Here is a 27,023-nt window from a genome sequence, read left to right on the forward strand (position 1 = left end):
GATAAAGTTTCCTCCATGGCATGTTGACTGAGTCTTGGGGATGAACAGAGATAATTCAGGTAAAGAACTCGAGTAGAGCAGGGATCACTTTCCATTCAGGAGGATCCTTCTCTGATTCATGGGTATCTTGGAGACACATTGAAGGAAGAAATCTCTGACTATTCCATCTAGAAATTGTAACTGGGGTTTCTTGCGAAGCTAGAGATACCTGTACCATGCAAAAAATCATGGAAGTAATGATAGTTTGCCTAAGCACGCTTATGTTTAGGACTTTCTTCTTAGGGTACTGTCCCATTTTCCTGCATGTAATCCCACAAGCTATTATAAGGAAAAATAGGTCAGAACGGACTGTGGTGCAATTCTCATGATCACCACCAGAGGGCGGGGCTTCCTTCAGATGCGGTTCCTCATTGTGTTCAGGAGCTGGTTCGACTTGCCTACTCTGTAGCCACAAGACAGAATACTGCTATGGTGCAGAAAGGGGCTCTCCGTGTCTGAGTGAGGAGGTTCTGGAACATCCAGATGGAGACTAGATTCGTTAGACTGGTGTATTCCAGGGAACAAGGACCGTTTTCTTTTGCCAGCATGCATTCTGCCACTCACTCAGTTCTTCTGATCATCTTAATATTCAGTAAGTAACATTTTAGCCAAAATGTTAATGATTTTTCATTTTCCTATGATTATAGGTAAGTTTTATTTTTCTTCTTTGGCTGAAAACTCCTCTCCTGTGCATTTCTACGATAACAAAGTGATTTTCTTGTAGGAGGGACCAATGGTGACTCAGTGAACCAGTCAGAAGGCCCAGTGACTGTCTCAGAGGGTGCTCTCATGACCCTGAACTGCACTTATCAGACTGCTGATTCAGCTCCCTATCTTTTCTGGTATGTCCAGCATCTCAACAAAGCTCCACAACTCCTTCTGAAGGGCTCGATGACAAATCAGAGGCCCGAGCATGAAGGTTTTCAGGCCACTCTTGTAAAGAGGGACAGCTCCTTCCACCTGCATAGACGGGCAGTGCAAGCATCAGACTCAGCTGTGTACTACTGTGCTCTGAGGGACACAGTGATGGAGGGCTGCAGGGGGAGCTGAGCACAAACCCAGATGCAGATGGGGCTCCGGCTGTGGGCAGACCCAGAAGAGGGTGTTGTTTCTCTCTCAGAGGTGCTGTCAAAGCACTTCCAGCTCTGATACTCCGGGCCAAGGACCTTGGAATTCTTGGATTGCCCAACAGAGGAATCTGGGACAGGACAGTGTAAAGAAGAATCTAAGCGCTTTTCTCCAGAAATGCCTGTTTTCAGCCCATCCACATGCCAACAGATGGCATAGAATCCCTTAAAGTGACATTAACTCTTCAGCAATTCAGATTATATGTGCTGAAAATTTTTACAATGTGTTTTGAAAATTCCAGGTCTCACTGTTGATGGATGACTGTGTGATCAGGAAGCTAGTCTCTGGTTTTTAAAATTCAGGCCAAGATTGTGTACCCTGCTGAGTTTCACCTGCAGACACTTCATCTTCAGTGACTGGAGCTTTATTTTCTCTTTCCTTGACTTTTCCATCCCTGCTGGTTGCTCCAGAAATGCTGCTACCTAAGTAAGTTCCAAGAGGAGAGTGTCTGACAAGACATTCCTTCTCTCAAGGGCCCTGTGGATCAGAGCAGCCCTCTCTGTAAATATTGCAGGTGTTGTGTGTATTGTTTGTATTCATACTGAGTGCTGGATATTCTCTTTGCTAATAAGCTCATCTCAGGGAAATGAATGCCAAAGAATGTTCAAGTTACCATACAATTGCACTCAATTCACATGTTAGCAAGATTATGCTCAAAATCCTTCAAGCTGTGCTTCAGCAGTAAATGAACCAAGAATTTCAGATGTACAAGCTGAGTTTAGAAAAGGCAGAGGAACCAGAGCAGATCCAATGTCTGCTGGATCACAGAAAAAGCAAGGGAATTTTAAAAACAAATCTACTTCTGCTTCATTAACTACACTAAAGCCTTTGACTGTGTGGATCACAACAAACTGTGGAAAATTCTTAAAAAGATGGGGATGCCCAAGAATCCTGTATGCAGGACAAGAAGCAACAGTTAGTACTGCACATGGAACAATGGACTGGTTCAAAATTGGGAAAGGAGTACATCAAGGCTATATATTGTTACCCTGCTTATTTAACCTATATGTGGAGTACATCAGGTGAAATGCAGGGCTGGATGACTCAAAAGCTGGAATCAAGATTGCCAGGAGAAATATCAACCACCTCAGATATGCAGATGACATCACTCTGATGGCAGAAAGTGAAAAGAAAATAAAGAACATCTTGATGCAGTTAAAGAGGAGAGTGAAAAAGCTGGATTAAAACTCGACATTAAAAAAAAACAAAAACCTAAGATTATGGCATCCAGTCCCATCATTTTATGGCAAATAGATGGGGAAAATGTGGAAACAGTGACAGATTTAATTTTCTTGGGCTTCAAAATCACTGCAAATGGTGACTGCAGCCATGAAATTAAAAGATGTTTGCTGCTTGGAAGAAAAGCTATGACCAACCTAGACAGCATGTTAAAAAGCAGAGACATTACTTTACCGGCAAAGGTCCATATAGTCAGAGCTATGGTTTTCCCAGTAATCATGAATGGATGTGAGAGTTGGACCATACAGAAGGCTGAGTGCCAAAGAATTGATGCTTTCTAGCTGTGGTGTTGGAGAAGACTCTTGAGAGTCCCTTGGACTGCAAGGAGATCAAACCAGTCCATCCTAAAGGATATCAACCATGAATATTCATTGGAAGGACTGAGGCTGAAGCTATAAGTTCCAATATTTTGGCCACCTGATGTGAAGAACCAATTCACTAGAGGAGACCCTGATGCTGGGAAAGATTGAGGGCAAGAGGATAAGGAGGTGACAGAGGATAAGATGGTTGGATGGCATCACTGACTCAATGGACAGGAGTTTGAGCAAATTCTGGAAGATAGTGAAGGACAGGGAAGCCTGACGTGCTGCAGTTCCTGGGGTCGTAAAGAGTCAGACATGACCTAGGGACTGAACAACAGCAAAAGCAGGGAAATTAATTCATCAGTCAGTCATACTTCAGACACAGGGGGGAAGTATTTATGTACTCTTATAATAGGCTATCTTGGCAGTGGAGTGGGCTTTTCACCTGCTCAGGAGACTAGGAGAAATTACCACCCACTCAGCGAGCAGGAGCATCTCCACACTCCTCTGCTCATGAGCGGAATGCGGAGCCACTCTGGTCCCTGCTCTGTGTCCCTGCTACAGTCGTGCCCATTGCACAGAGTCCCCTCATCTTCTCAGGCTGAACTCCTGTCTGCAGCTTCCGGGAGCAGACTTTCTGGAAGGACAGTGTTGGGCAGAGCAAGTGGGAAGAGATGGAGGTTTTACTGCTGGGCAGTCTGTGAGGTGTGACCAGGACACTGAATCCTTGTCATTTCATAATTTACAGGCCTGTGTGTATTGTGTCTGGTGCTCAGTTGCTAAGTGGCATCTGACTCTTTGCCATCCTGTGGACTGTAGCTGCCAGGCTCCCCTGTCCCTGGAATTTTCCAGGCAAGAATACTGGAGTGGGTTGCTATTTTCTCCTCCAGGGGATCTTCCTGACCCAGGGATCGAACTCTCATCTTCTCAATTGGCAGGCAGATTCTTTACTGCTGAGCTACTGGGGAAACCCAATTTACAGACACAACTACTTAAATGCAGAGTTTAATAGTTACAGAAGTTTTATGGTCTTGGCAGATGTACTCACCATCGTCACTTAGGGTGGGTCTGGACACCCGCCTGAAGGTGAGCACTGCCCTCCTCCCTGACATCCTAGAGCCCTGCTCACTGGGGGCTGGCCGCCTGTGCCCTGGGGGTTCAGCATCTTAATAAAGAGGCCTAGAAATGGAGAGGGAGATGAAAGAACAAAAATAAATCTTAACGGTGGGGAGAAAAGTATTCTAGCAACTTTAATTTCCCTGGTGGTAACTGCATCAGTTCTCTACTTCCAGTCTGATCCCTCATTTCATGTATTGGGGTCCAGGCTAGTGGGAGTACAGACAGGGCATAGGATTTTTTTTTTTTTTTTGCTTACTTGCTTCTCAATCAACTGAAAGCAATTTGAGATAGGAATTGGATCTGATTTTGGTTTCCACATTGCAGACAACCCTGTAAATTTCCAGAATGAATGCTGGAAGCTAGGGATTCCTGAAAATGCACAAGAGTTTAAGAGAATCTATGTGATCTGCTGAGCCAGAGAGTCCTGCCAGCATGATAACTTCAGCTCAAGATTCTAATTTTAGGTGGAAGGTTGTTTCGGTGAGTAGGACTCTACACCCACATTGCTGGAGGCCAAGGTTCGATCCCTGGTCAGGGAACTGGATCCCACAAGCCTAACCTAAGACCTGGCGCAGACAAAACACAAACAAAAAGAACAGCTCAGCAAACAGTTGTGCATTAAAAATGATCCCAGTTTTGGTAAGAACTAACAAAGTTCATTTTAACTGGTGAGAAAATCTCTGTAGAGATTTGAAGAAGGCTGTTCTTGAGTTCCGGAAAAGGCAATGGCTCCCCACTCCAGTACTCTTGCCTGGAAAATCCCACAGACGGAGGAGCCTGGTGGGCTGCAGTCCATGGGGCTGCTAAGAGTCAGACATGACTGAGCCAATTTACTTTCACTTTTCACATTCATGCATTGGAGAAGGAAATGGCAACCCACTCTAGTACTCTTGCCTGGAAAATCCCATGGACGGAGGAGCCTGATGGGCTGCCGTCCATGGGGTCACATAGAGTTGGACACGACTGAAGCGACTTAGCAGCAGCAGCAGCAGCAGCAGTTCTTGAGTTCAACTGACTTAGTCACAACCATTGTTACTGGATTGACAGCACTGCCCTGAGAGCCCGTGTAAGGCAACCTCACAGCTGTCTGCAGCCCCAGCGTTTCCATGCCTTAACATGGTTTATGTCAGCAAAGAACAATGTTTTGACTTCTTACCTTCATAGATTCAGACTTTGCATAAAATAAGCCCTATCCTAGAGGAAAGAACAAGCTATGAAATGACCTCACTAAATCTTCTGCTGGGTTCACTTCACTAGCACAAATAATTGCACAGGGAACTAGACAAACAGGCTGACAGACACTGAGCAAACAGTTCTTTCCATTGAGATTCCTGAATCCCTAATAAATAAGCAGAAGACAGATAAATACCACACACATGCCTCTGGAATGAAGAGTGCCTGGCTAATATATTCAGCATCTAAACTTGACATTAAAAAAAAAAACTTAGTTGAATTAAAACTCTTGCTTTAAATGTGACAAGAGTTAAAAAGATGTTTCAAGAACCAGGTTTCATAAGTAAGGTCACCCGTCCCTCATGAGGCTAAAGGTGTAGGTGGCTGTCATCCAAATAGGGTCCAGGCCCCAAAGGAGGCCCCTTCAGGGAGGTTTACCAAGCTCATTGGGTCTTCTCTCTTTACTTACAGATCAGTACTCAGTCCAAGATTCACAGTGACTCCTCCCCTCACCTCTTTACCCTCATTTCTCTCCCTCTCTCTCTTTTGCCCACGTCCCTCCTCTCTGGTACACTGGTCCACAAATTTCTAGGTTCCTCAGTATCCCCAAAATATTAGTCCATCTCACAGTGAGACAGTTGGGCCATTTTTGTTAAGTACCTCATGCACTGGTGCCTAGAAGCTGCCTCCGTGAAGAAAGCTGGGCAACGTCCTGGTTCTTCTCATCTGTTTTCCTTATCTCTGTGCTTCCTGATGTCCAAGATCCACAACTTGTCTCATACATTTTGTCCAGTTTTCTAGTTGGAAGGTCAACTCTACCTTTATGAGTAAAAAGAAGTAACAGCAATTTACTTTTTAATTTTACAAATATGATATTTTATGATGGATAGGGATAATAGCCTGCTCATTCAACCACACATTAGATGAGATCTGCCTTAAATGATCAGGTGGCTCAGATGTGTGAAGAATCTGCCTGCAATGTGGGAGATGCAGGAGATGCTGGCTCAATCCCTGTGTTGGGAAGATCCCCTGGAGGAGGGCATGGCAAGCCACTCTAGTATTCGTGCCTGGAAAATCCCATGGACAGAGGAGCCTGGCAGGCTGTAGTCTCTAGGGCCACAAAGAGACAGACACGACTGAGTGACTGAGCCCAGCACAGGGCACAGGGATCATTCATTCGCCTGATCCTTCAGCCACACATTGTTTGAGACCTGACTTAGATAATGTTTCCAACATTATGTAACATTCCAACATTCCAGCAGCATGTTGGCTGTGTCTTGGGGATGAATAGAGCTAATTCAGGTGAAGGTCTTGGGGAGAGGAGGGAGCACTTTCCATGTAGAGGGGTCCTGTTCTGACCCATGGGAATCATGGAGACGTATGTAAAGAAGAAAGTCTCTGACTATTCCTCCTAAAAATTGTTAACTGTCATTATTTGCAAAGCTAGTGATATCATACCACACAGAAAATAATGGGTGTAATAATGGAATGTTTCCCAAAGCATGTTTGTGTTTAGGGCTCTCCTCTTAGAGTCCTGTCCCATTCTCCTGTGAGACCCCACAAAGTCTCACCAGGAGGACTAGGTCAGGAATAGGTCAGGATGAGGAGAGTGAAAAAGCTGGCTTTAAACTAAGCATTCAGAAACTAAGATCACAGCATCCAGGCCCATCACTTCATGGCAAATAGATGGGGAAACAATGGAAACAGTGACAGACTTTATTTTCTAGGGCTCCAAAATCACTGTGAATGGTGACTGCAGACATGAAATTAAAAGACACTTGCTCCTTGGGAAAAAAGCTATGACCAACCTAGACAACATATTAAAAAACAGAGACATTACTTTGCTGACAAAGGTCCTTGTGGTTTTTCCTGTAGTCATGTATGGATGTGAGAATTGGACCAAAAAGAAGGCTGAGCGCTGAAGAATTGATGCTTTTGAACTATGGTGTTCAAAGAGAAACCGTTGGCTCTTGAGAGCCCCTTGGACTGCAAGGAGATCAAACCTGTCAGTCCTAAAAGAAATCAGTTCTGAATATTCACTGGAAGGACTGATGTTGAAGTTGAAGCTCCAATACTTTGGCCAGTCGAAGAGCCGACTCATTAGAAAAGACCCTCATGCTGGGAAAGATTGAAGGCAGGAGGAGAAGGCGACGGCAGAAGATGAGATGGTTTGATGGCATCACCGACTCAGTGGACATGGTGATATCACTTGCTCAATCTGAGCAAGCTCCGGGAGCTAGTGTTGGACAGGGAAGCCTGGCCTGCTACTGTCCATGGAGTCTCAAAGAGTTGGACACCACTGAACTACTGAACTAAACTGAGGTCAGATATGACTGTGGTGTAATTTTTAACATCACCACTAGAGGGCGGGGCTTCCTTCAAATGCGATTCCTTTTTGTATTCAGGAGCTGGTTTGACTGGCCCTACACAGATGACTACTGCTGTGCAGAAAGGAGTCCCCATATTCTGAATGAGGAGCTTCTGTAAGATCGAGCTGAGACTAACTTTGTTAGATTTGATGTTTCTAGGGAACAAGGACTGTCGCCAGAATGTTTTCTACTACTCACTCAGTTCTGTTCATCTTCTTAATACTTGGTAAGTAGCATTTTATCCTAAAATGATTTCTCATTTTCCTATGATAACAGGTAAGTTTTATTTTTCTTCTCTGGCTGAAAACTCTCCTCCTGTACATTTCTACTATAATGAAGTGATTCTCTTGTAGGAGGGACCAATGGTGACTCAGTGAACCAGACAGAAGGCCCAGTGACTGTCTTAGAGGGGGCTCTCATGACCCTGAACTGCACTTACCAGACCAAGTATTCAGATTTCTATCTTTTTTGGTACATCCAGCGTCTCAACAAAGCTCCTCAACTCCTCCTGAAGGGCTCAATGACAAACCAGAGGCCCAAGCATGAAGGTTTTCAGGCCACTCTTGTGAAGAGGGACAGCTCCTTCCACCTGCAGAAACGGGCAGTGCAAGCATCAGACTCGGCTGTGTACTACTGTGCTCTGAGGGACACAGTGATGGAGGGCTGCAGGGGGAGCTGAGCACAAACCCAAGGGGAGCAGGAGGCTGAAGTAAGGAAGACATATATTCTCTCCTTGATCAGAGTTCAGTGTACATTTAGAGTTTTTCAGGAAAACCAGTCAAGCTCAGGTCTAATCCTAGAAACTCAGGGGGTTGGGAATTGCTCTACAGGGATTGTAGGGTGGATGTCAGTCTTAAAGAAGACCGAAGCTCAGTCCCCAGAAGCACCCCTGTTCAGCCAGAAAGATTCCTCTCTTCTTTAGGCTGACCTTAAAAAAAAAAAATCTATTTTTCTCATAATGTAAGATGGACATTAGATGCCACAGAATTAATAATTCATTTACTGAAAAGAAATAGATGATTAAAAGCGCATCGCCTGAATCATAATCATAAACCAATACAGAGGTACCAGGCATATCACATAGCAGTCTGCGTGTGGCTGAGACGTAACGCTATTGAGGTGCTGTTTGCAGTGAAAGCCTTTGAACTGGAGCAGTTGCAGCCGTGGGATGAAAAAGCGTCTGTGACTTTTGAGTGGCCATGTTTCTTTTATTACTTATTTGTTTGTTTTATTTTTGGTCCGGCTGGGTCTTTGTTACTGACCTTGGGCTCTCTCCAGTTGCAGCGGGTGGAGGTTGCTCGTCACTGCGGTGCACGGGCTTCTCACCGCGGCGGCTCCTCTTGGTGCAGAGCGCGGGCTCCTGGTGCATCGGCTTCAGTAGCGGCGGCGCACCGGTCAGAAGCGGCGGCACGCAGCCTGTAGGGCTGCATTTCTGATGTAAGGAAATAAGGATGCTTGGTCTGGTGAGCTTGTACTCATTTTGGCTATAGGGTGGATATTTAAAAGCAAGATTATTTTAGCACACATTATTGATTACTGTTAGACACATACAGCTGGACAAATTTTGTCCACCAGGAAGCTTGTTGTGATTGCATTAAACAGACAAGGAACTTTATCCAGTGTAAATTTCCACAGAGACCCATGCCTTGGAGTGTAGGAAGAAAAGTTATGACGATTGAGAGTAAACAGTTTTATCTTCCGGTATGAAAGAAAAACTTGCGAGCTTATTTCACTGCAGATGTGGGCTGCAGATCTCTCCTCCCCCAAAAAGAGCTATACAACAATGGATGCCTATTTGTTCTCAGAGGTCACTATAATCATAATAAATTGTTTTTGTCACAAAACGTATGTCTATCCTAGATGCATTGACTGAATATGCATGCAGCCCTGATGTGATTGTTGTTAATTTAATTACAGCATGGCAACCTGCTCCAATATCCTTGCCTGGAGAATCCCATGGACAGAGGAGCCTGGTGGGCTACAGTCCATGGAGTCACAAAGAGTCAGATATGACCAAGTGACTTTCCAGTCTAAATAGGCAGCTTACAATCACCAACCACATCAACAAGCCATGACATGACGCAGGCAAACTGCTATCAGCCAGTTACATCTCCTGTTCTGCTGCAGAAGCGTCTCACAGTTCAGTCACTGTGCGTGTGCCCTCAGGCACGGCTCAGGCATCTGCTCAGAGGAAGAACTTCCCACATGGGGCTCCCTGGCCTGCTCAGAGCTCTCATAGCCTCCGTCTGCCTTGGTAAGGCTGGTAAGAATGACCGCCAGCAGACTCAGCTCTGCCCAGCTCCCGTGTGTAGAGGTAGGGCAGGTGATTATTGTCTGTTGGGGTTTAGGAGAGTTGGTTAACTGGCAGAGGAATTAGGACTCTTAATCCTCTGTTTTTTCCTTGAAGCCCTCTGAGTTCCACCAGAAGAATCAGCCTCTTCCTTTCTCTCTCTCTCTCTCTCCATATAATATATACATACATATATATATATATTTTTTTTCCTTCTTCTCTCTAGGATCCATCATGGCCCAGAAAGTAACTCAAAACCAGTCAGAAATTCCTGTGCTGGAGAAGGAGAATGTAACCTTGAACTGTGCATATGAAGCTAATAGTTATTCTTATTATTTATTCTGGTACAAGCAACCACCAAGTGGGGAAATGATTTTCCTTATTCATCAGGAGTCTTTCAATGAGTTGAATACAACAAAAGGTCAGTATTTTTTGAACTTCAAGAAAGCAACGAGTTCCATCAGCCTCACCATCACAGACTTACAGCTCGAGGACTCAGCGGTGTATTTCTGTGCTCTGAGAGACCACAATGATGCCGGTGCCTGAGGGAGCCCCACAGAAACCTCAGATGTCAACATGTGGAGTCCCCCAGCTATGAACACCTTCGTGAGATTCTCAGTAAGGACAGGAACAGGTAGAGGGGTTAGAAGTGAAAACCTCACTGTAAGGAAAATGCTATCTCTTTGGCTCCAAAAGTTTATCTCAAAGTGTCATTCATCAAAAATACCTTTATCTTCAATTCTTTATCTTGCATCATTTGCCAAATTAAAAAAAAAAAGAACTTTTAAATGGTGATTTTATTGAAACATGAAATTTGGCTTTAAAAAATTCAATAGTACTTGACTAAATCTGCATCTGAGTTGTTAGAGATTTAAGTTCACTGCACAAATATGTATGCATTGCTAAGTCTGGCCATCATTGTGGGTCTGAAATATCTCTGAAAGGACACTTCTTGGAGCCTCCCTGTGCCCTGCCTCACCTGTGCCGTGAATGACTTGGAATGATGTGCGTAGAGTAACTGTTACCACAAACCTTCACCCCAAGGGGAAACGAAACCCTACAGTTTGCTCAGAACTAACCTCATCACCTGGTCACATTCTCTATATGTGATTAGAGAGTTATGTATGTTTAAGGTAGAAAATAGAATATGCAAAGAAGGAATGCTAAAAACAAAATAACTCACCAATTTTACTAGTCAAAAAATCTTTATTAGAGATTCATACCTTATAGGATATTTCTATTCTGAGTTTTTACCTGACAGTGTATTGTGAAATAATTATTTCACAACAATATTTACAGGTCAACATCACACATTCTAATGGTGATATTCCAATGTGTGATTTTATCATACTTTTGGGCTAATTCCATTTTACTAGCTTTTTAGATTGTTTTACTGACTGTAGTAAACAATACTGAAATAAACACAAAGGTATTTGGTGATTTTCTTGATGACTCCTAGGAGTTTAATAGGAGTTTACCATTAAATCTTTTTGATGTGGCTCCCTGCTCATTTCTGTGACCCTGGAGTATGGAGCATTTTCACTCTGCAATTACTGAACAGTCATATTTTCCTTGTTTCACAAAACTCTTTTATACAAAGGCTTTGCTTTATACTTTAGTCCCAGTTAACTCCAGATGGCTTCAATTTTGGATGATTCTGCACCACGTATGAGCAGAGTAGCTGTCATATAACATCTAAAAGAGTTAAGTCTCTGCACTATTCTTGGTGACTTTAGGTGGGAATTAACCTAGTAGATTTGCTTTCATCTGGAATTCCAAAAAGGAAGATACTACTCTTCCTTGTGTAAGGATGTTCTATCCCTATTGTACAAATAACAATGATCCCAGTAAAGAGCAACTTTCCAGAAAAGAAAGTATAAGTGTGTGTGTTCATGACACGCAAGTGTGTGAAGGAGAGAGAGAGATGAGAGAGACAATAGACTTACATAGCCAAGTCATCAAGTAATTAGTTAAAAGAGTTGAATTTTGTAAAACATATTGGAAAGAAGGAAGTAAAGTCACCTAGAGACCAACTTTTAATGAAGAAAATAGATGTAAGCAGTTTCAAGGGATAAATCAAACATGTGAAAGAAGAAAAATGTATCCTAGAACTGACTCTTTGCAATCCCATGAACTTTAGCCCACCAGGCTCCTCTGTCCATGGGATTTCCCAGGCAAGAATGCTGGAGTGGGTTGCCATTTCCTTCTCCAGGGCATCTTCCCGACCCAGGGATTGAACTCGCATCTACTGCCTTGGCAGTCAGATTCTTTACCACAGTAAAGTGAGAGAAGTTGTCATTGCAACCTAATGTGAGCCTCAAAATCCTCCAGACTCCATGGGAATATTTCAATCCTTTGAATCTCCTCTAACTTGAGGAAGATTGAAAAAAACACACACTACCACAGCTTCACTTTTTTCTCTTTTGTTTTTAATATTTTTAAAATTTATTTGGCTGTGCCAGCTCTCAGTTGCAGCACATGGGATCTAATTCTCTGTCTGGGGTCAAACCCAGGTCCCTAGCATTGGGAGTTCAGCATCTTAGCCACTGCACCACCTGTGAAGTCCCTATTTATTCTAACTCTTTAGTGAATTATCTGTTTCCTCATGTATCCTTATTGTGCAGAATAGGCTAAGGAAAGTTAAAAAGTGGGCTTTATATAAGTTTTGCAAGTGTCTTCAACCATGTATTGTGGTCTCTCTCCATGAGTTCTCATGTACTGCAGGCTGTCTTCAAAGTCCAAGTCAAAAGGGATATTGCAATTAATATACTTTTATGTATCTACATCTATATCTATAATTATGTATTGTATTTTTCAGTAGCTCAGTCATGTCCGACTCTGTGTGACCCAATGGACTGCAGAACACCAGGCTTCCCTGTCTTTCGCTATCTCTCAGAGCTTGCTCAAACTCATGTCCATTGAGTCAGTGATGCCATCCAACTATCATCCTCTGTCATCCCCTTCTCCTCCTTCAATCTTTCCCAGCATCAGGGTCTTTTCCATTGAGTCGGTTCTTCGCATCAGGTGGCCAAAGGATTGGAGCTCAGCTTCAGCATCAATCCTTCCAATGAATATCCAGGACTGATTTCCTTCAGGATTGACTGGTTTGATCTCCTTGCAGTGCAAGGGACTCTCAAGAGTCTTCTCCAACATCACACTTCAAAAGCATCCTTCGGCACTCAGCCTTCTTTATGGTCCAACTCTCACATCCACACATGACTACTGGAAAAATCATAGCTTTGACTATATGGACCTTTGTTGACAAAGTAATGTCTCTGTCATGACTATAACTGTGAGCTCCGTAGGGTCAGGAAACATGAATGCATTGTACATTACCCAGTACATAGCACATAGTGGTTGCATATTATATATTGGTTGACTGAAGAAGAATAATTAATTCATAAAATCAACAGATATAGAGCTTCTACCCTTTGGATGCTGTTAGGTAATTGTGGATCTATTTTTTCTTGTAGTTCGTTTCTCATCACCATAAGCATACTTCTGTTTATATGTGTCATAAATTCCCTTTCTGTTTGAACAGATTTTCTTCATATGGTACTATTTTCAGGCTTGCAATTAAATTAAATGGTCTCCCTCCTGTTGGCATAGACAGAGCCATCTTAATCACTTGTGTGAGTCTATAGTAAGATATACCAACTTATTCTCTTGTAAACTTGGAAGTCGCTCTTATCAGTGATTCTTCTAGGTTTCAGCCAATGTTAACGTACCCCTGTATTATCTCTTTCTTGCTTTCTTTTCTAGACTTTTTAATCTTTGAATTTCAGCCTCGAATATTTACTTGCTGTGGCTAAAGTTATAAGTCCTATTAAGCTAAGGATGGTAGTGGGCAAGGAGGGAGCAGTGGTCCAGACTGAAAGAAAGTCACAGTTACCTTAGTTCTCTGTGAGTCCCAATACTTTTCCTTTCCATCCTAATTTCTAGGGTTCAAAGGAAATGACCTTTGTATGACAGGTAGTCTCCATACACTAGGTTTTGCCCATGAGTACAACTGATGGTGTCAAACTATCTGTTTCTATTTATCTTTACCATTGCCATGACTTGTGCTGCTTCTTTGTATATTTTTTCTTTCAAATCTGAAGACCTAGTTTAGGGATAAATACTCTTACCATTGGGAGTCCTAGCCTAAGACAAGAAAAGTGCCTTGTCTGTTTTTCTAGTTTCTGTTTTCAAGGGCTGACTTATTTTGATCAAGAACAATTTTAAGCTCCTGGATTCACAACCCTTAAGAAAATTTTTAGAAAGTGTTATCCTCAATTGTAAAAAAAAATTGGTATTTAAAAGACTCTGCCCCTGGGACAGTAGAAAGAAGAATTACTACATCCTTGGAGAAATGAGCTGTTTGACCTTGGAATGCTGACTGTGAAAAAAGGTCAATGGAAGCCTGTAATTTTAGCAAAAAGTAATAACAGAAAGAGGGAATTTTCATTCTTGGGACAATTTGTAAAGAATATTCTCTTCTTCAAGAAGCACATGCTCAATTATAGGAAAGAAGTATTAGAAAAGGAAGGAGATTCTGACGTTTAGCTCAGTTTGATGACTTAAAGATTGATAGGCATTTTTGTCAGAGAACTTTAAAGAAATGTGAATGTTAGAAATATCAGTTATCTTTAATCATAAGACAGATGTAACCATTTTCTGAATCTTTACTAGAAAGCATTGCCCTGTAATACATGATAGAGGATTTCAGAGGTGATGAATTGAGAAGGACTTGGCTTTTTACTACAGTTTTAACTTTACTCTTTAGGTAGAGAAATCACACTAAGTGTAAAAAGGGAAAGCCACAGGCTCAAAGAATGAATTTTTTTTCACTCCCCTATGAGAAGTCTTCAATCCACACTTTGATCATGTTGCTTTGAACTAGTTACTTGATAACAGCCAATAGGTAAAGCCTGAAACAAAGATGATGACACAACCCTTTAAATATATTAAAATATATATACATTATAAAAGTTAGCTCAAAATGGATCATGGACTTAAATGTAAAATATAAAACTATGCAACTCTAAAAAAACATAAGAGAAAATCCTCAGGCTTGCAGCTAAGTAAATCTTAGATTTGACACTGAAAGCATGATACACTCACACACACATGCACACACCAAACTGAATCAAAATTAAAAATCTTTCCTCTGTAAAAGACCCTGCTAAAATATGAAATGATAAGTTACAGAACTGGAGGTGAAAGTGAAAGATGCTCAGTCGTGTCCAACTCTTTGTGACCCCTTGGTCTATACAGTCCATGGAATTCTCCAGGCCAGAATACTGAAATGGGTAGCCTTTCCCTTCTCCAGTGGGTCTTCCCAACCCAGGGATCGAACCTAGGTCTCCTGCATTGCAGGTGGATTCTTTACCAACTGAGCTATGAGGGAAGAAAACGAGCATCGGATTCGAACAGGTGTTTCACCAAAGAGGGGATATACAGATTGCAAATTAGCACCTGAAAAGATGTTCAACAATATTAGCCATCAGAGAAATGCAAATTAAAGCCACAATGAAATATCATTACACAAATCTCAGTGGGGCTAAAATAAAAAATAGTGATAACACTAAATTCTGGCAAACATGTGGGAAAAACTCAATCACTCACAAATTGCTGATGAAGGTCTAAAATGATACGGGCATTCTGGAAAATAGCTTGGCAGTTTCTCATAAAACTAAACATGCAATCACACATTTGGACACTTATTCTAAATAAATAAAAGATTTTATTCACATAAAAACTTGTACCTGAATATTCATAACAATTTATTCACAGCAGCCGAAATATGGAAACAACTGTGTCCCTCAGTGGGTTACTGGTTAAGCAAACTGTGAAACATCTACGCCATGGAATACTCTTCAGAAATGAAAAAGACCAACAAGTTGGATACATACAGTAACTTGGATAGATCTCATGTTTTTATTACTTATGCTAAGTGAAAAAAATCTCATTGGCTACTTCTACATATTTCCATTTCTAGGTCATTGTTGTTGTTTAGTCAATAAGTCAGGCCTGAGTCTGCAGTCCCATGGACTCCCACCAGGCTCCTCTCTCCATGAGATTTCCCAGACAAGAACACTGGAGTGGGTTGCCATTTCCTTCTCCAGAGGCTCTTCCTGACCCAAGGACTAAACCTGCATTTCCTGCAGGCAGATTCTTTTACCATTGAGCCACCAGGGAAGCCCCTCTATGACATTACTAAACAACAAAATTGTATGGATGAAGAACAGATGAGTGATTGTCTGGGGTTAATGATTAGGGAAGGGGGTCAGTGTGGCTACAAAGGTGTGCATGGCCTAGGGAAAACTTGTTATGATGAAGCAATTGTGCATCTTGATTGTGGTGATGAACCTATACATGTGATATACATGAATCCATGAATCTGTACATGTGTAAAACTGAATATAGCTACACACACACACACACACACACACACACATGTATCTGCATGCAAAACTGAGGAAATCTAAAAACTGAAACCTGTGGATTTTACTAATGTTAATTTCCTGATTTAAATACCATGGAGGAGACCAGGTAAAGAGTACACAGAGCCTCCTTGTACATTTTTGGAAAATTTCATGACTCTATAGTGATTTAAAGTTAAAAATATTTTTTAAATGACATGCAATTTTCATAAAGTTCACAACTGTAAATCATCTCTTGAGCTTCATTACACATCACTCATCCAGCTCCCGGATTCATTTAGTGTCTGTTCTACAAAGAGCTCCTGCATTTATCTTGCAGTTATCTTTCTCATCTTCTTTCTGAGATACACATTCAGAAACAAAGAAAAGCTGCCTTCTAACTATGATTGTAAGAGAGCTTGCTAAGTCTGGGTAAAATGAATTATATGAAAGGATGCTAAAATTGATATAAGTTAGTTCAAGGACTTTTAAATCACTGAGAAATTACCAAATTTTCAAATAAAAAGTCCAAGAACAACAAACTCCAAACACTGTTAGTGTAAGAACTTCTGTGCTGCTTATTCTTTCTTGTCACTGAGTGGGTAAATGATAAAGTGACATCAAAACAGTGCAGCTGAGAGCTGATGCTCTTTTTCCACATTGACGCTAATGGGGTTGGGGCAGAGTGTGCTGTTCAGACAAGTCTTAAGAGAGCTCCTATAAATGGTGGTCAACTCCACAACATAGACACATGTTCAGTGACAAAATCCAATGGGGTGTCATAGAACCAAGCAAATTAAGCAAAGCTAGTTTTGCTATACTTATCTTCTGCTACCCACTCTGCCCTGTGACTTTCTGACCTGTCTGATGTCTACATTGGAGAGCTCTTCTTTCCCTCTGCCATGATCGCCCTTTCTGTCCTCCCAAGATCTATCAAGTTCTTGACCCTGAGTTTTAGTTATGCTTGGTCCCTGAAGCCAGACATAAAATTATTTGAAGAAATGGATTTCTTAACTTACATTCCCAATTCTCTGTCAAAGAGGTTTCCAGACAGATGCACATCTATTCTATCCCTCTGCTTCTCTCGGCACTCTGGTCTTTTTAAGGTCTCCCCTGCTGAGACTCTTGTGTACCGTAGAGGGAAACACAGTTCATTACACCAATACCGCTGCTACTAAGCCCCTTCAGTCGTGTCCGACTCTGTGCGACCCCAGGGACTGTAGCCTGCCAAGCTCCTCTGTCCATGGGATTCTCCAGGCAAGAATACTGGAGTGGATGGCCATGTCCTCTTCCAGGGGCTCTTCCCCACCCAGGGATTGAACCCACGTCTCTTACATCTCTTGCACTGGCAGATGGGCTCTTTACCAGTAGTGCCACCTAAGAAGCCCCATTACACTGATGCTTGGGCTCAACTCCCATAACCCTTGGTAGCAGTTTAGCTTTAAAGTACATCCAAGGAACAAATACATGATTAAAATCGCAGGCAGAGAAGGCTTTTCTGATTACTGCTTTAGACCTCCTATGTACTGTGCCCACCAACATAAAAGATGTCCTTCCCTCAATATTTGTCTTTGTAGGTGGCATAGTTGTCCAGTGAGATGTTTGTGTTTGTAATTCCATTCCTTTCATTTTCCCAGTGTCTTAAAAGTCAAAAGCATGAATCTACTTGAGGATTTGCTCGTGACTGGCTGAGCCCAGCAGAAAGGCTCTCTTGTGCATTAGAGAAGAACTAAGACACAGGAGCAGCCCCTCAAGGGAGAAGATTTGGAATCATTAAAATTTCATCGAGTGAGGTGGCAGGATGGAGAACATGCTGGAATGTGCATTCATGGTCTTGTGGCTTCAGCTTGGATGTAAGTTGCCGGTTAAGAGGTGAGAACTTATGGGCACATTTTTCCAAAGATGGGGAGGAGAGAGAGAGGAGTCTAGACACTGCTCATCCCAGGCTTTGTGTTGGGATTTTAAGCACTGCTGAACTGAAAGCTTTGCGCTGTTTCTGACTTTGTTCTCCTGAACAGGGCTGCATGGAGAAGACCGAGTGGAGCAGAGTCCTCAGACCCTGAGAACCCAGGAGGGGGGCAGTCTCAGCCTCAACTGCAGCCACACCGTCAGCGGTTTCAGAGGGCTACAGTGGTATAGACAAGATCCCGGGAAGGGCCCTGAACGCCTCTTCCTTCTTTACTCAGCTGGGGATGAAAAGCAGAGAGAAAGACTGAGAGCCACCTTGTTAAAGAAGGGAAGTTCTCTGCACATCGAAGCCCCCAAACCCGAAGACTCAGCCACTTACCTCTGCGCTGCGCAGACACAGTGCTCCCCAGGCACCTGCAGACCATACCCAACCCCTGAGGCTGCAGCTCTAGAGTAAGGGTGTCTTTGCTGTTTTCCTTCCTCCTGGGCACCCAGAGCCTCTTCCCAAGTGGTCCTATGGAGAACGAACTCTTGTGACGCAGCCAGACAGCAGAGATTACTGGGCATTCTGTCCGGGATCCTAGACAGTCCCCACCGTGTGTCCATGGATCAGGCTGCTCTTTTAAACAGCCCAGAGCTTCCCCCGTGTAGATTCGAAAGGGATAGTGGTGGTATGGAGTCTTGGTTTCCAGTCTTGGGCCCCTTGAAAAGATGCCACAGGAACCTTCTTCCCTAAAATAAATATTTTGGCATTCTCTTATAATAATCTGGCCACACATCTGTAAGAGAATCTTTCCCATTTTAATATAATCTCGAAGGTTATATCTCCACCAGCCCAATACTACATTTCTCTTCTCCTTAATAATCAAATTATTTGACTGTCTAGACTTACTGTCCCCTCCTTGAACCTGACTTCTGTGAGCATTACTCCGTGAGAAGCTCTCACTTAAACCAGTGGCTTTGGTGGTGATAAAGCCAATGATTATTTCTCAACCTCATCTCATCTGAGATTCTCACTTTTTCATCCTTTTTAAAAATAAAATTTCTTATTTTTTAATCAAAATAATACTCTCCTTTAGTTACAAAATCAAATAGCACTCTCTTTTTCTTCTCACTCTTCCACATCATCTATTTTTGCCTCCCCAGAGGAACCACTTTTTATTCTCAGGTGATGACACTGACGTTTATCTCCATATTCAAAATGCTTCTTGGCTTTCTCTTCTCTCTCTCTCTCTGTAACTGAGGTACAACACATATAATAAAGTGGACAAAACGGAAGCTTAGAACTCAAAGAAATTTTGCACTTGTTAATATCTACATGCATGGTGTATATTATCTCTGGCTTTTTTCACTCAATAGTATCTTTGCAATTCACTGGTGTCACTTTGTGTATGTCTTGTTTGTTCTTTTTTTAATTGATGTGTAGAGTTCCTCTATATGAATATCTAACAATTTAATTATCCATCCTCCCAGAAGTAGATATTTGGGTTGTTTGGATTGATTACAGTTTTGTGCTGTTGTGAAAAAAGTTGTGTGTGAGAGAAAAAAAAAAAAAGATTTTTTTCCTTCTTGTGTAGGGAAAAACCCAGTTCTGCCCTATTATGTCCTTCTTTCCTATGAGTCTCCTTTACTACTCGCACAAAACATTTCTGGTCAACAAATGTGTTTTTTCCCATAGTAAGCAATTCTCTGCAATCCCACCTGAGTATCCTATCATTCTAGTCCGTTCTGACACTTTCTTCCTGAAAAAGGCATGCCAGTCACAAGCCCAAGTGATCAGCTGTGCTTCTGAACAAAAGACTGTAGATAGAAGATTCCCAAAACAAGATAAAACAAAACAAAATCTTGGGCTCAAGTAATTCCCTAGAGTGACTCACAGAACTAGGAGAAATATTTCACTTATTTTTACCTGTTTATTATAAAAGGCTATGATAAAGGATGCAGATGAATATCCAGATGGAAGAGACGTGTAGGGTCAGGTCTGTGAGAGGAACTGTGGAGCTTCCCTGTCCTCTCCAGGGACCACTCGCCCAGCACCTCTGTGTGTTCTCACCAACGGAAAGCTCCTCAGTAGGTCTGGGGTCTGGGCAGTGGTCCTACGAGGTGACTCCCCAGCCCACTTGTCGTTCTGCATTTTCATTTTAACTGCACCCCACAAATGATACAGCAAGTCCTACTTAACTGGCTAAGATCACCTATAAAATGTTGAATAGAATTCTTCTTATTCCCAAACTCAGAGGTAAAGCATTCAATAGTTCACTGTGACTATTAATTATAGTGTTTTTGATAAATATTCTTTATTTATTTAAATTGATTTTTAAATGTGAAACCAACTTTCATTTCTAGGGTTAAGTGCCCTTAGAAATGTTGTTTTGTTCTTTTTACATAATGAAACATTGATTTGCTATTATTTTATTGAGCACTTTCCCCCCATTTTCTTGAATGATACTAGTATTCAACTTTTTCTTTTCCATATTAATATCAGATTTTGGTATCAAGATTGTAATGGTTCATTAGGTAACTTGCAATTCATGGCTTCTTTTCTACCTGTAGAAGAATTTGTGTAGGGTTTTTAATGATTTAGAAACAATTTTCAGAAAGTTTACTATAGTGAGGCCATGTAAGCATAGCCTTATGGGAGAAACTTAATAATCTTGAAATTATGGATTCAGTTAGTTTAACAGATAAAGGTTCTTTATATATTTAGTTTTCTCTTACGATGGTTGACAAATTGTGTTTTTTTCTGCCCATGTTTTATTATTTGCTACCTTTACTTTCTTTTATTTTAACTTGCTACTTTTTCCAGTTCTTTGAGTTGCAACTTTGCCTATTAATTCTCAACATTTCTTTTTTCCTGACAAATATAATTTAAATTCATAAATTTGTCTCTAATTACAAATATTCCTTGACTTACAATGGTGTTATGTGCCAAAAAACTTATTATAAGCTGATAATATCTTTAGTTAAAAGTTCATTTAATATACCTGAACTCTGAACATAGCTCATCCTAGCCTACCTTAAACATGTTCAGAACACTTATATTAGCCAACAGTTGGGCAAAATTATTATTATTACCTCCAGGACCTAATATCACTGGTCCTCTGATTACCTCTAGGAAAGGTGAGTTTGAGGTTCATGCCTAAGGAGAGTTTCCTACTTCCTTCTGAATCCAGAATAGCAAGCTCAGAATTCCAACAAGGATGAAGTGGAAAGATAGGACACACCTCAAATTGGCCAAGAGTTGATTTACTTTTCAGGCATCTGGGCTGAAATAGAAAGAAGAGGCAGCCCACCCCAGGGCACTAAATTAGCCCTCTATAGAACTGCATTTATCACAGGTGGCAAAGACTTCAAAATGCAGGAGCTGTAAGCAGAAGAAGTGGGCTCTGGCGTCCTGTGTTTAAGTTAGACTGAGAACTGATCTCCCGGGCTTCTCTGGGGGCTCAGATGGGTACAGAGTCCGCCTGCAGCGCAGGAGACACGGGGTCAACCCCTGGGCCAAGAGGATCCCCTGGAGAAGGGACTGGCTGCTCACTCTAGTATGCTTGCTTGCAGAATTCCATGGACAGAGGAACCTGGCAGGATACTGTCCATGGGATCACAAACAGCGACTAGCATTTTCACTTTTTTTTCAAGCTCCTACTCATAAATGGACTCTGAATGACAGAATCAGCCCTCCTCACTCCTCCTTTGTGGGTAGAAGAAGAGGAGGGTTTACAAAGAAGGAGAGAAGTGGAAGCCTCCTGATTCAAGGAGACAGACACAGTATTCTTATCCATAACTCCTGGTTTTGTTCAGTTTTGATCTTTTGGGTTTTTAGCTTTATAGTCTGCCCAATGTCTTCAGTGGAATAGATCCAAGAATTATCATGAGATTCTTGTTTCTGCCTGCTGTCTTTTTGTCATTCTCATCTTCAACATCAGAGTCTTTATTATCATTTATTGAACCACTACCATATGTCAGGTCCTTTGCTCAGCACTTTAGATACTCGTTCTGTAATCTAAAACCCACAAAATAATATTAATCTATCCTCAGGTAAGGAAACTGAGCCTTAAACGTGTTTAAAGATGAAGGGATTTCTGAGATAAATGCTGCAGGCAACATAAAATGAGAATTAAAAATTAAAAACTCCAGAGTTAAACAGTTCAAAAATTTTTTCTGCTATACAGCAGGAAGTAACATAACATTGTAAATCAGCTATACTCCAACAAGAATTAATTTAAAATGTAAATAACCAGTTTGAATAAGTCCAAAAAATCTTTGCAAGTCAGAAATAAGTCTACTTACTCTTTTGACAACTCGATAGTATATTATAATAGAGATCTATCCTAACATATTGAGTATTTGTATTGAAGGATATTTAAATATCCTTGCTACATACAATATGCAATTTTATAATGTATTTATAAGGTTATTTCTTTAAAAATTCTCAGACAAGTGGAATGTCTGGCCAATAATATGAAAATAGCACCTATGAATCTTATTTAGCTTATACTTCAGTTATAGGATGTGAAAGTGGCCATTTCCTGATATATCACAAACATTGAATGTGAATATTATGATTAACTCTTTTTGCAATCTGATGGCTGAGAAATGATAGAAAGGGATTTTCAAGAAAGTGTGAATTAAAGAAAAACAATTCTTAAGAACTGAAGTGGCAAGAGGAGGGAGCAGTTCCAGGAATGTGAAGAGGTTCAGCTGCAGCTGTGCAGTAAAACTTATGATTTCTTCTTTTCTAACATAAGCATTTATGCTTACATTTCTCTCTAGGTACCTGTGTGTATGAGTTACTCAGTATTGTCTGAGTCTTTGCCACCCCATGGACTGTAGCCCACCAGGCTCCTCTCTCCATGGAATTTTCCAGGCAAGAATACTGGAGTGGGTTGTCATTCCCATCTCCAGGGGATCTTCCCCATCCAGGGATCGAACTTGGGTCTCTCCCATTGCAGGCAGATTCTTTACTGTTTGAGCCATCAGAGAAGCCCCTCTAGGTGCATACTTAGCCACATTCTGCAAATCTGATGTGTTAAAATTTGTTTTCCCTAGGAGGAGGGGAAGAGATAAACATTTCTCTGGCAACGCTGGGCTTAGCCCTGAGATGATGGTGTTTCCATGGCAACCTCGCACTCCTGGCAGATGGGCTTCTGGCGCGGACGAGTGTGACTCCGTGCCTGTGTGACTTGCTCTGATTGGCTGGGCTGACTCTGTGTTTCCTGTAGAAAGTTTTGCACACAAGAGGCAGCAAAGCAGGTCTTTTATCCTGCGAGTCCTTGAATATTTTACAGACACAAGAGTTCAGTTCTCTAGTGAGTCTAAAGGACAGAAGGAATGGACAAATTCCTGAGCCTGCTCATCCTTTGGTTACAATTAAACTGTGAGTTAGAGGGATTTGGGCATGGGCAAAGAATGGGCGACTCCCAGATATTCCTCCCCAGGGAAGACAGAAAGTCAGGGAGTTGTACCTGCATGGTTTCTGGGAGTTCCTGTGGAGAGCGAAAAAGTAAACTTAAGTTAGTTTCCAAGAATAATCAGCCGCTAACCAGCCTGTCTCTGTTTTCTCTTTCTGAACAGGGGTGAGCAGTAAGCAGGACGTGAGTCAGAGTCCTGAAACTCTGAGCGTGAGAGAGGGAGACAGCGTGGATCTCAACTGCAGTTACCCTGACAGCGCTCTGTACTTCCTGCAGTGGTTTAGGCAGGATCCCAGGAAAGGGCTCACATCCCTATTGTCAATTCAGGCGAATCAGAAAGAGCAAACAAGTGGAAGAATTACAGTCTCGTTGGATAAACCATCAGGACACAGTGCTTTACACATTGTGACTTCTCAGCACAGTGACTCGAACACCAACCTCTGTGCTGTGAGCCACGGTGCGCAGAGGGAGCCTGTTCCCAGGACTCAGACTGCAGATGGGGCTCCAACCACGTCCTGGCTTGGAGCTGAGGAAACTTCTTCCATTAAGGGGTTTTCTGTATTGACTTTCCTTCCAGATAGAGGCAATTAGCAAGGGAGGGATGATTTGAGAGAATAGCACTGAATCATGTACATTACCACAGGTAAAATAGATGACCAGTGCAAGTTCCATGCATGAAGCAGGACACCCAAAGCCCATGCTCTGGGACAACCTGGAGGGATAGGGTGGCAGGGGAGGTGGGAGGGGTACTCAGGATGGTGGGGACACAGGTGTATCTGTGGCCGATTCATGTTGCTGTAGGGCAAAAACCATCACAATATTGTAAAGTAATCATCCTCCAATTAAAATAAATAAATTAATTAAAAAAAATCTTTTAAAATGATCTAAAATTGTATTGTGAATTCTTTGATTGTTAGATTTTCATCAACTTCCTTTTAAGTAATAGTTTTACAATCTAAATGGGAAAAGAATTTGAAAACGAGCAGATACATGTGTATGGATAACGGAATCACTTTGATGTGCACCTGAAAATAACACAACATTGTTAACCAGCTCTTCTCTAACACAAAATAAAAAGTCAAAAATAGTAGTTTTGTTGAGATTAAGCAACATTTCACACAATTCTCTCTTTCAAATGAACACCTAAGTGTGCGTCTAGTATATTCACAACATGGCACAATCACTACCTCTATCTAGATTTGAAACCTTGTCATCACCCCGAAAGGAAACCACAGGCCCGTGACATAGTCACTCCCCGAGCTCCCCAGGCACACATCCTTGGGAGCCACCCACCTGCTTTCTGACCAAGGGTTTGCTTATTCTATGCATTTTATGCAAATAGAATCTTACAATACATGGCATTTTGGCATTGTTTACTTTACTTAGCATAATACTTCAGAAGTTCATTCAACTCAGGACCAACTGCTACTGTTAGTTAGTTAGTGAAAAGCTCTCAGTCGAGTCCAACTCTTTGGGACCCCATGGACTATACAGTGCGTGGAGTTCTCCAGGCCAAAATACTGGAGTGGGTAGCCTTTCAATTCTCCAGGGGATCTTTCCAACCCAGGTTTCAAACCCGGGTCTCCCACATTGCAGGTGGATTCTTTACCAGCCGAGCCACAAGGGAAGCCCAAGAATACTGGGGAGCATATTCCTTCTCCAGTGGATCTTCCCTACCCAGGAATCAAACCAGGGTCTCCTGCATTGCAGGCAGATTCTTTACCAACTGAGCTATGACAGAAGCCTATGACCAACTGGAGAAAGGCAAATGTTCATCCCTAGCCAATCACATGGGATGCCATACTGCTAATTAGCCTGCTGATATTGTACCTGTTCTTCCCACTCCCCTCCACCCGTCTGTTTTGCTAGAACTTTGTCAGTTTTACTGATCCTCTTAAAGAACCAACTCTTTGTTTCATTGATTTTCTCTATTGTTTATCTCTTTTAAATTTCATTGATTTCTCCTTTTATCTTTATTATTTTCTTATGCTTGTTTTGGATTAATTTATCTTTTCCTTGTCCAGGTTCTTCAGGTAGAAGCTTGGATAATCTGAGATTTTATTCCTTTTTAATATTTGCATGTGATGCTAAAATTTCACTCTCAATACTTCTTTGGCTGTGTCCCCCCAGTTTTGGTATGCTGTTATTTTCATTTTTATTCAACTCATGGGAAATTCAGTGATTTCCCTTGAGACATTCTCTATGACCTATAGATGATTAAGAAGTGTGTTGTTTGGTTGTCAAATGTTTGGGAATTTTCCTGTATCTTTCTGTTATTTATTTATGCTATTATTTCATTGTGGTTGGAGAACATACTCTTTATATTTCAGTTCTTTTACATTAGATTTGTTGAGTTTTTTTAGGTCCCAAGATTTGGACTTACCTGGTATATATTCCACAGACACTTGGCAAGAAGTATATTCTCCTCTGGTTGGGTGGAGTGTTGTATAGCTGATAATTAAATCCTACTGGTTAGTGGTGTTATTGAGTTCTTCTATATATCTGCTGATTTTCTGGCAAGTTATTCTACCAGTTGTTGAAAGAGGAATATTGAAGTATTTAACTATATTTCTAGATTTGTCTCTTTTCTTTTTAGCTTTAATTTTTGTTCCACTTATTTTTCAGCTCTGTTAGTTGGTACATATACATTTAGGATTACTATGTCTTCTCAGTAAATTATCCTCTTCATCAGTAGATAATATTTCTCTGTCTCTCATAATGTTCTTTGTTCAAGAGTCTGTCTACTTTATCTGATATTAATATAGCCATTATACTTTCCTTTGATCAATGTTTGCATAATACATCTTTTCCCATCCTTTTACTTTCAAGGTGACTATGTCTTATTTGAAATTAATTTCTCTCAGACAGTCATAGTTGGGTCGTGTTTCTTAACCCACTTCTTGTCTGAGCTGTTTTGTCACTGGTGTGTTCAGGTCAACTTCTGTGTCTTAGTTTCTGTGTGTAGATCACTTGTTTTTAATGTCTTGATATTTTAGGGTTTAGCCTTCCATTTTATTTGATTTTGGGGGGGGCTTTTTTTTTGTCCCCTATGTTTTTCCTCCTAACCTCCTGTGAATTATTCAACATTTTCTAGGATTACACTTCAATTTATCTGCAGCATTTAGTGTGTGTGTGTGTGTGTGTCTGTTAGTTGCTCAGTTGTGTCTGACTCTTTGTGACCTCATGGACTGTAGCCTACCAGAATTCTCTAAACAAGAATACTGGAGTGCATAGCCATTCTCTTCTCCAGGGCATCATGTTGACCCAGGGACTGAACCCAGGTCTCCCGCATTGTAGGAAGATTCTTTTATGGTCTGAGTCACAAGAGAAGCTACTATGAGCATGTCAGTCAGTTCAGTTCAGTTCAGTAGCTCAGTCGTGTCCGACTCTTTGCGACCGCATGAATTGCAGCATGCCAGGTCTCCCTGTCCATCACCAACTCCCGGAGTTCACCCAAACTCATGTCCATTGAGTCGGTGATAACATCCGGCCATCTCATCCTCTGTCATCCCCTTCTCCTCCTGCCCCCAATCCCTCCCAGCATCAGGGTCTTTTCCAACAAGTCAACTCTTTGCATGAGGTGGCCAAAGGATTGAAGTTTCAGCTTCAGCATTAGTCCTTCCAATGAACACCCAGGACTGATC

At 41.6% G+C, this 27,023-nt stretch overlaps 1 pseudogene and 2 gene segments (V, D, J or C); all 3 read left to right on the forward strand.

Annotated features, from left to right (window-relative positions):
* Nucleotides 1-7,441: 7,441 nt before the first annotated feature.
* LOC133066919 (T cell receptor alpha variable 18-like) lies at nt 7,442-8,750 on the forward strand (annotated as a pseudogene).
* A 668-nt stretch (nt 8,751-9,418) lies between these two features.
* Nucleotides 9,419-10,282, forward strand: LOC133067341 (T cell receptor alpha variable 19-like). The segment is given in 2 exon segments: nt 9,419-9,623; nt 9,886-10,282. Coding segments are annotated over 2 exon segments (498 nt in total).
* Nucleotides 10,283-23,299: 13,017 nt separating this feature from the next.
* Nucleotides 23,300-24,091, forward strand: LOC133067342 (T cell receptor alpha variable 21-like). The segment is given in 2 exon segments: nt 23,300-23,345; nt 23,543-24,091. Coding segments are annotated over 2 exon segments (474 nt in total).
* Nucleotides 24,092-27,023: the final 2,932 nt, after the last annotated feature.

Source organism: Dama dama, chromosome 12, assembly GCF_033118175.1.
Source record: "Dama dama isolate Ldn47 chromosome 12, ASM3311817v1, whole genome shotgun sequence".
Classification (NCBI taxonomy): Eukaryota; Metazoa; Chordata; class Mammalia; order Artiodactyla; family Cervidae; genus Dama; species Dama dama.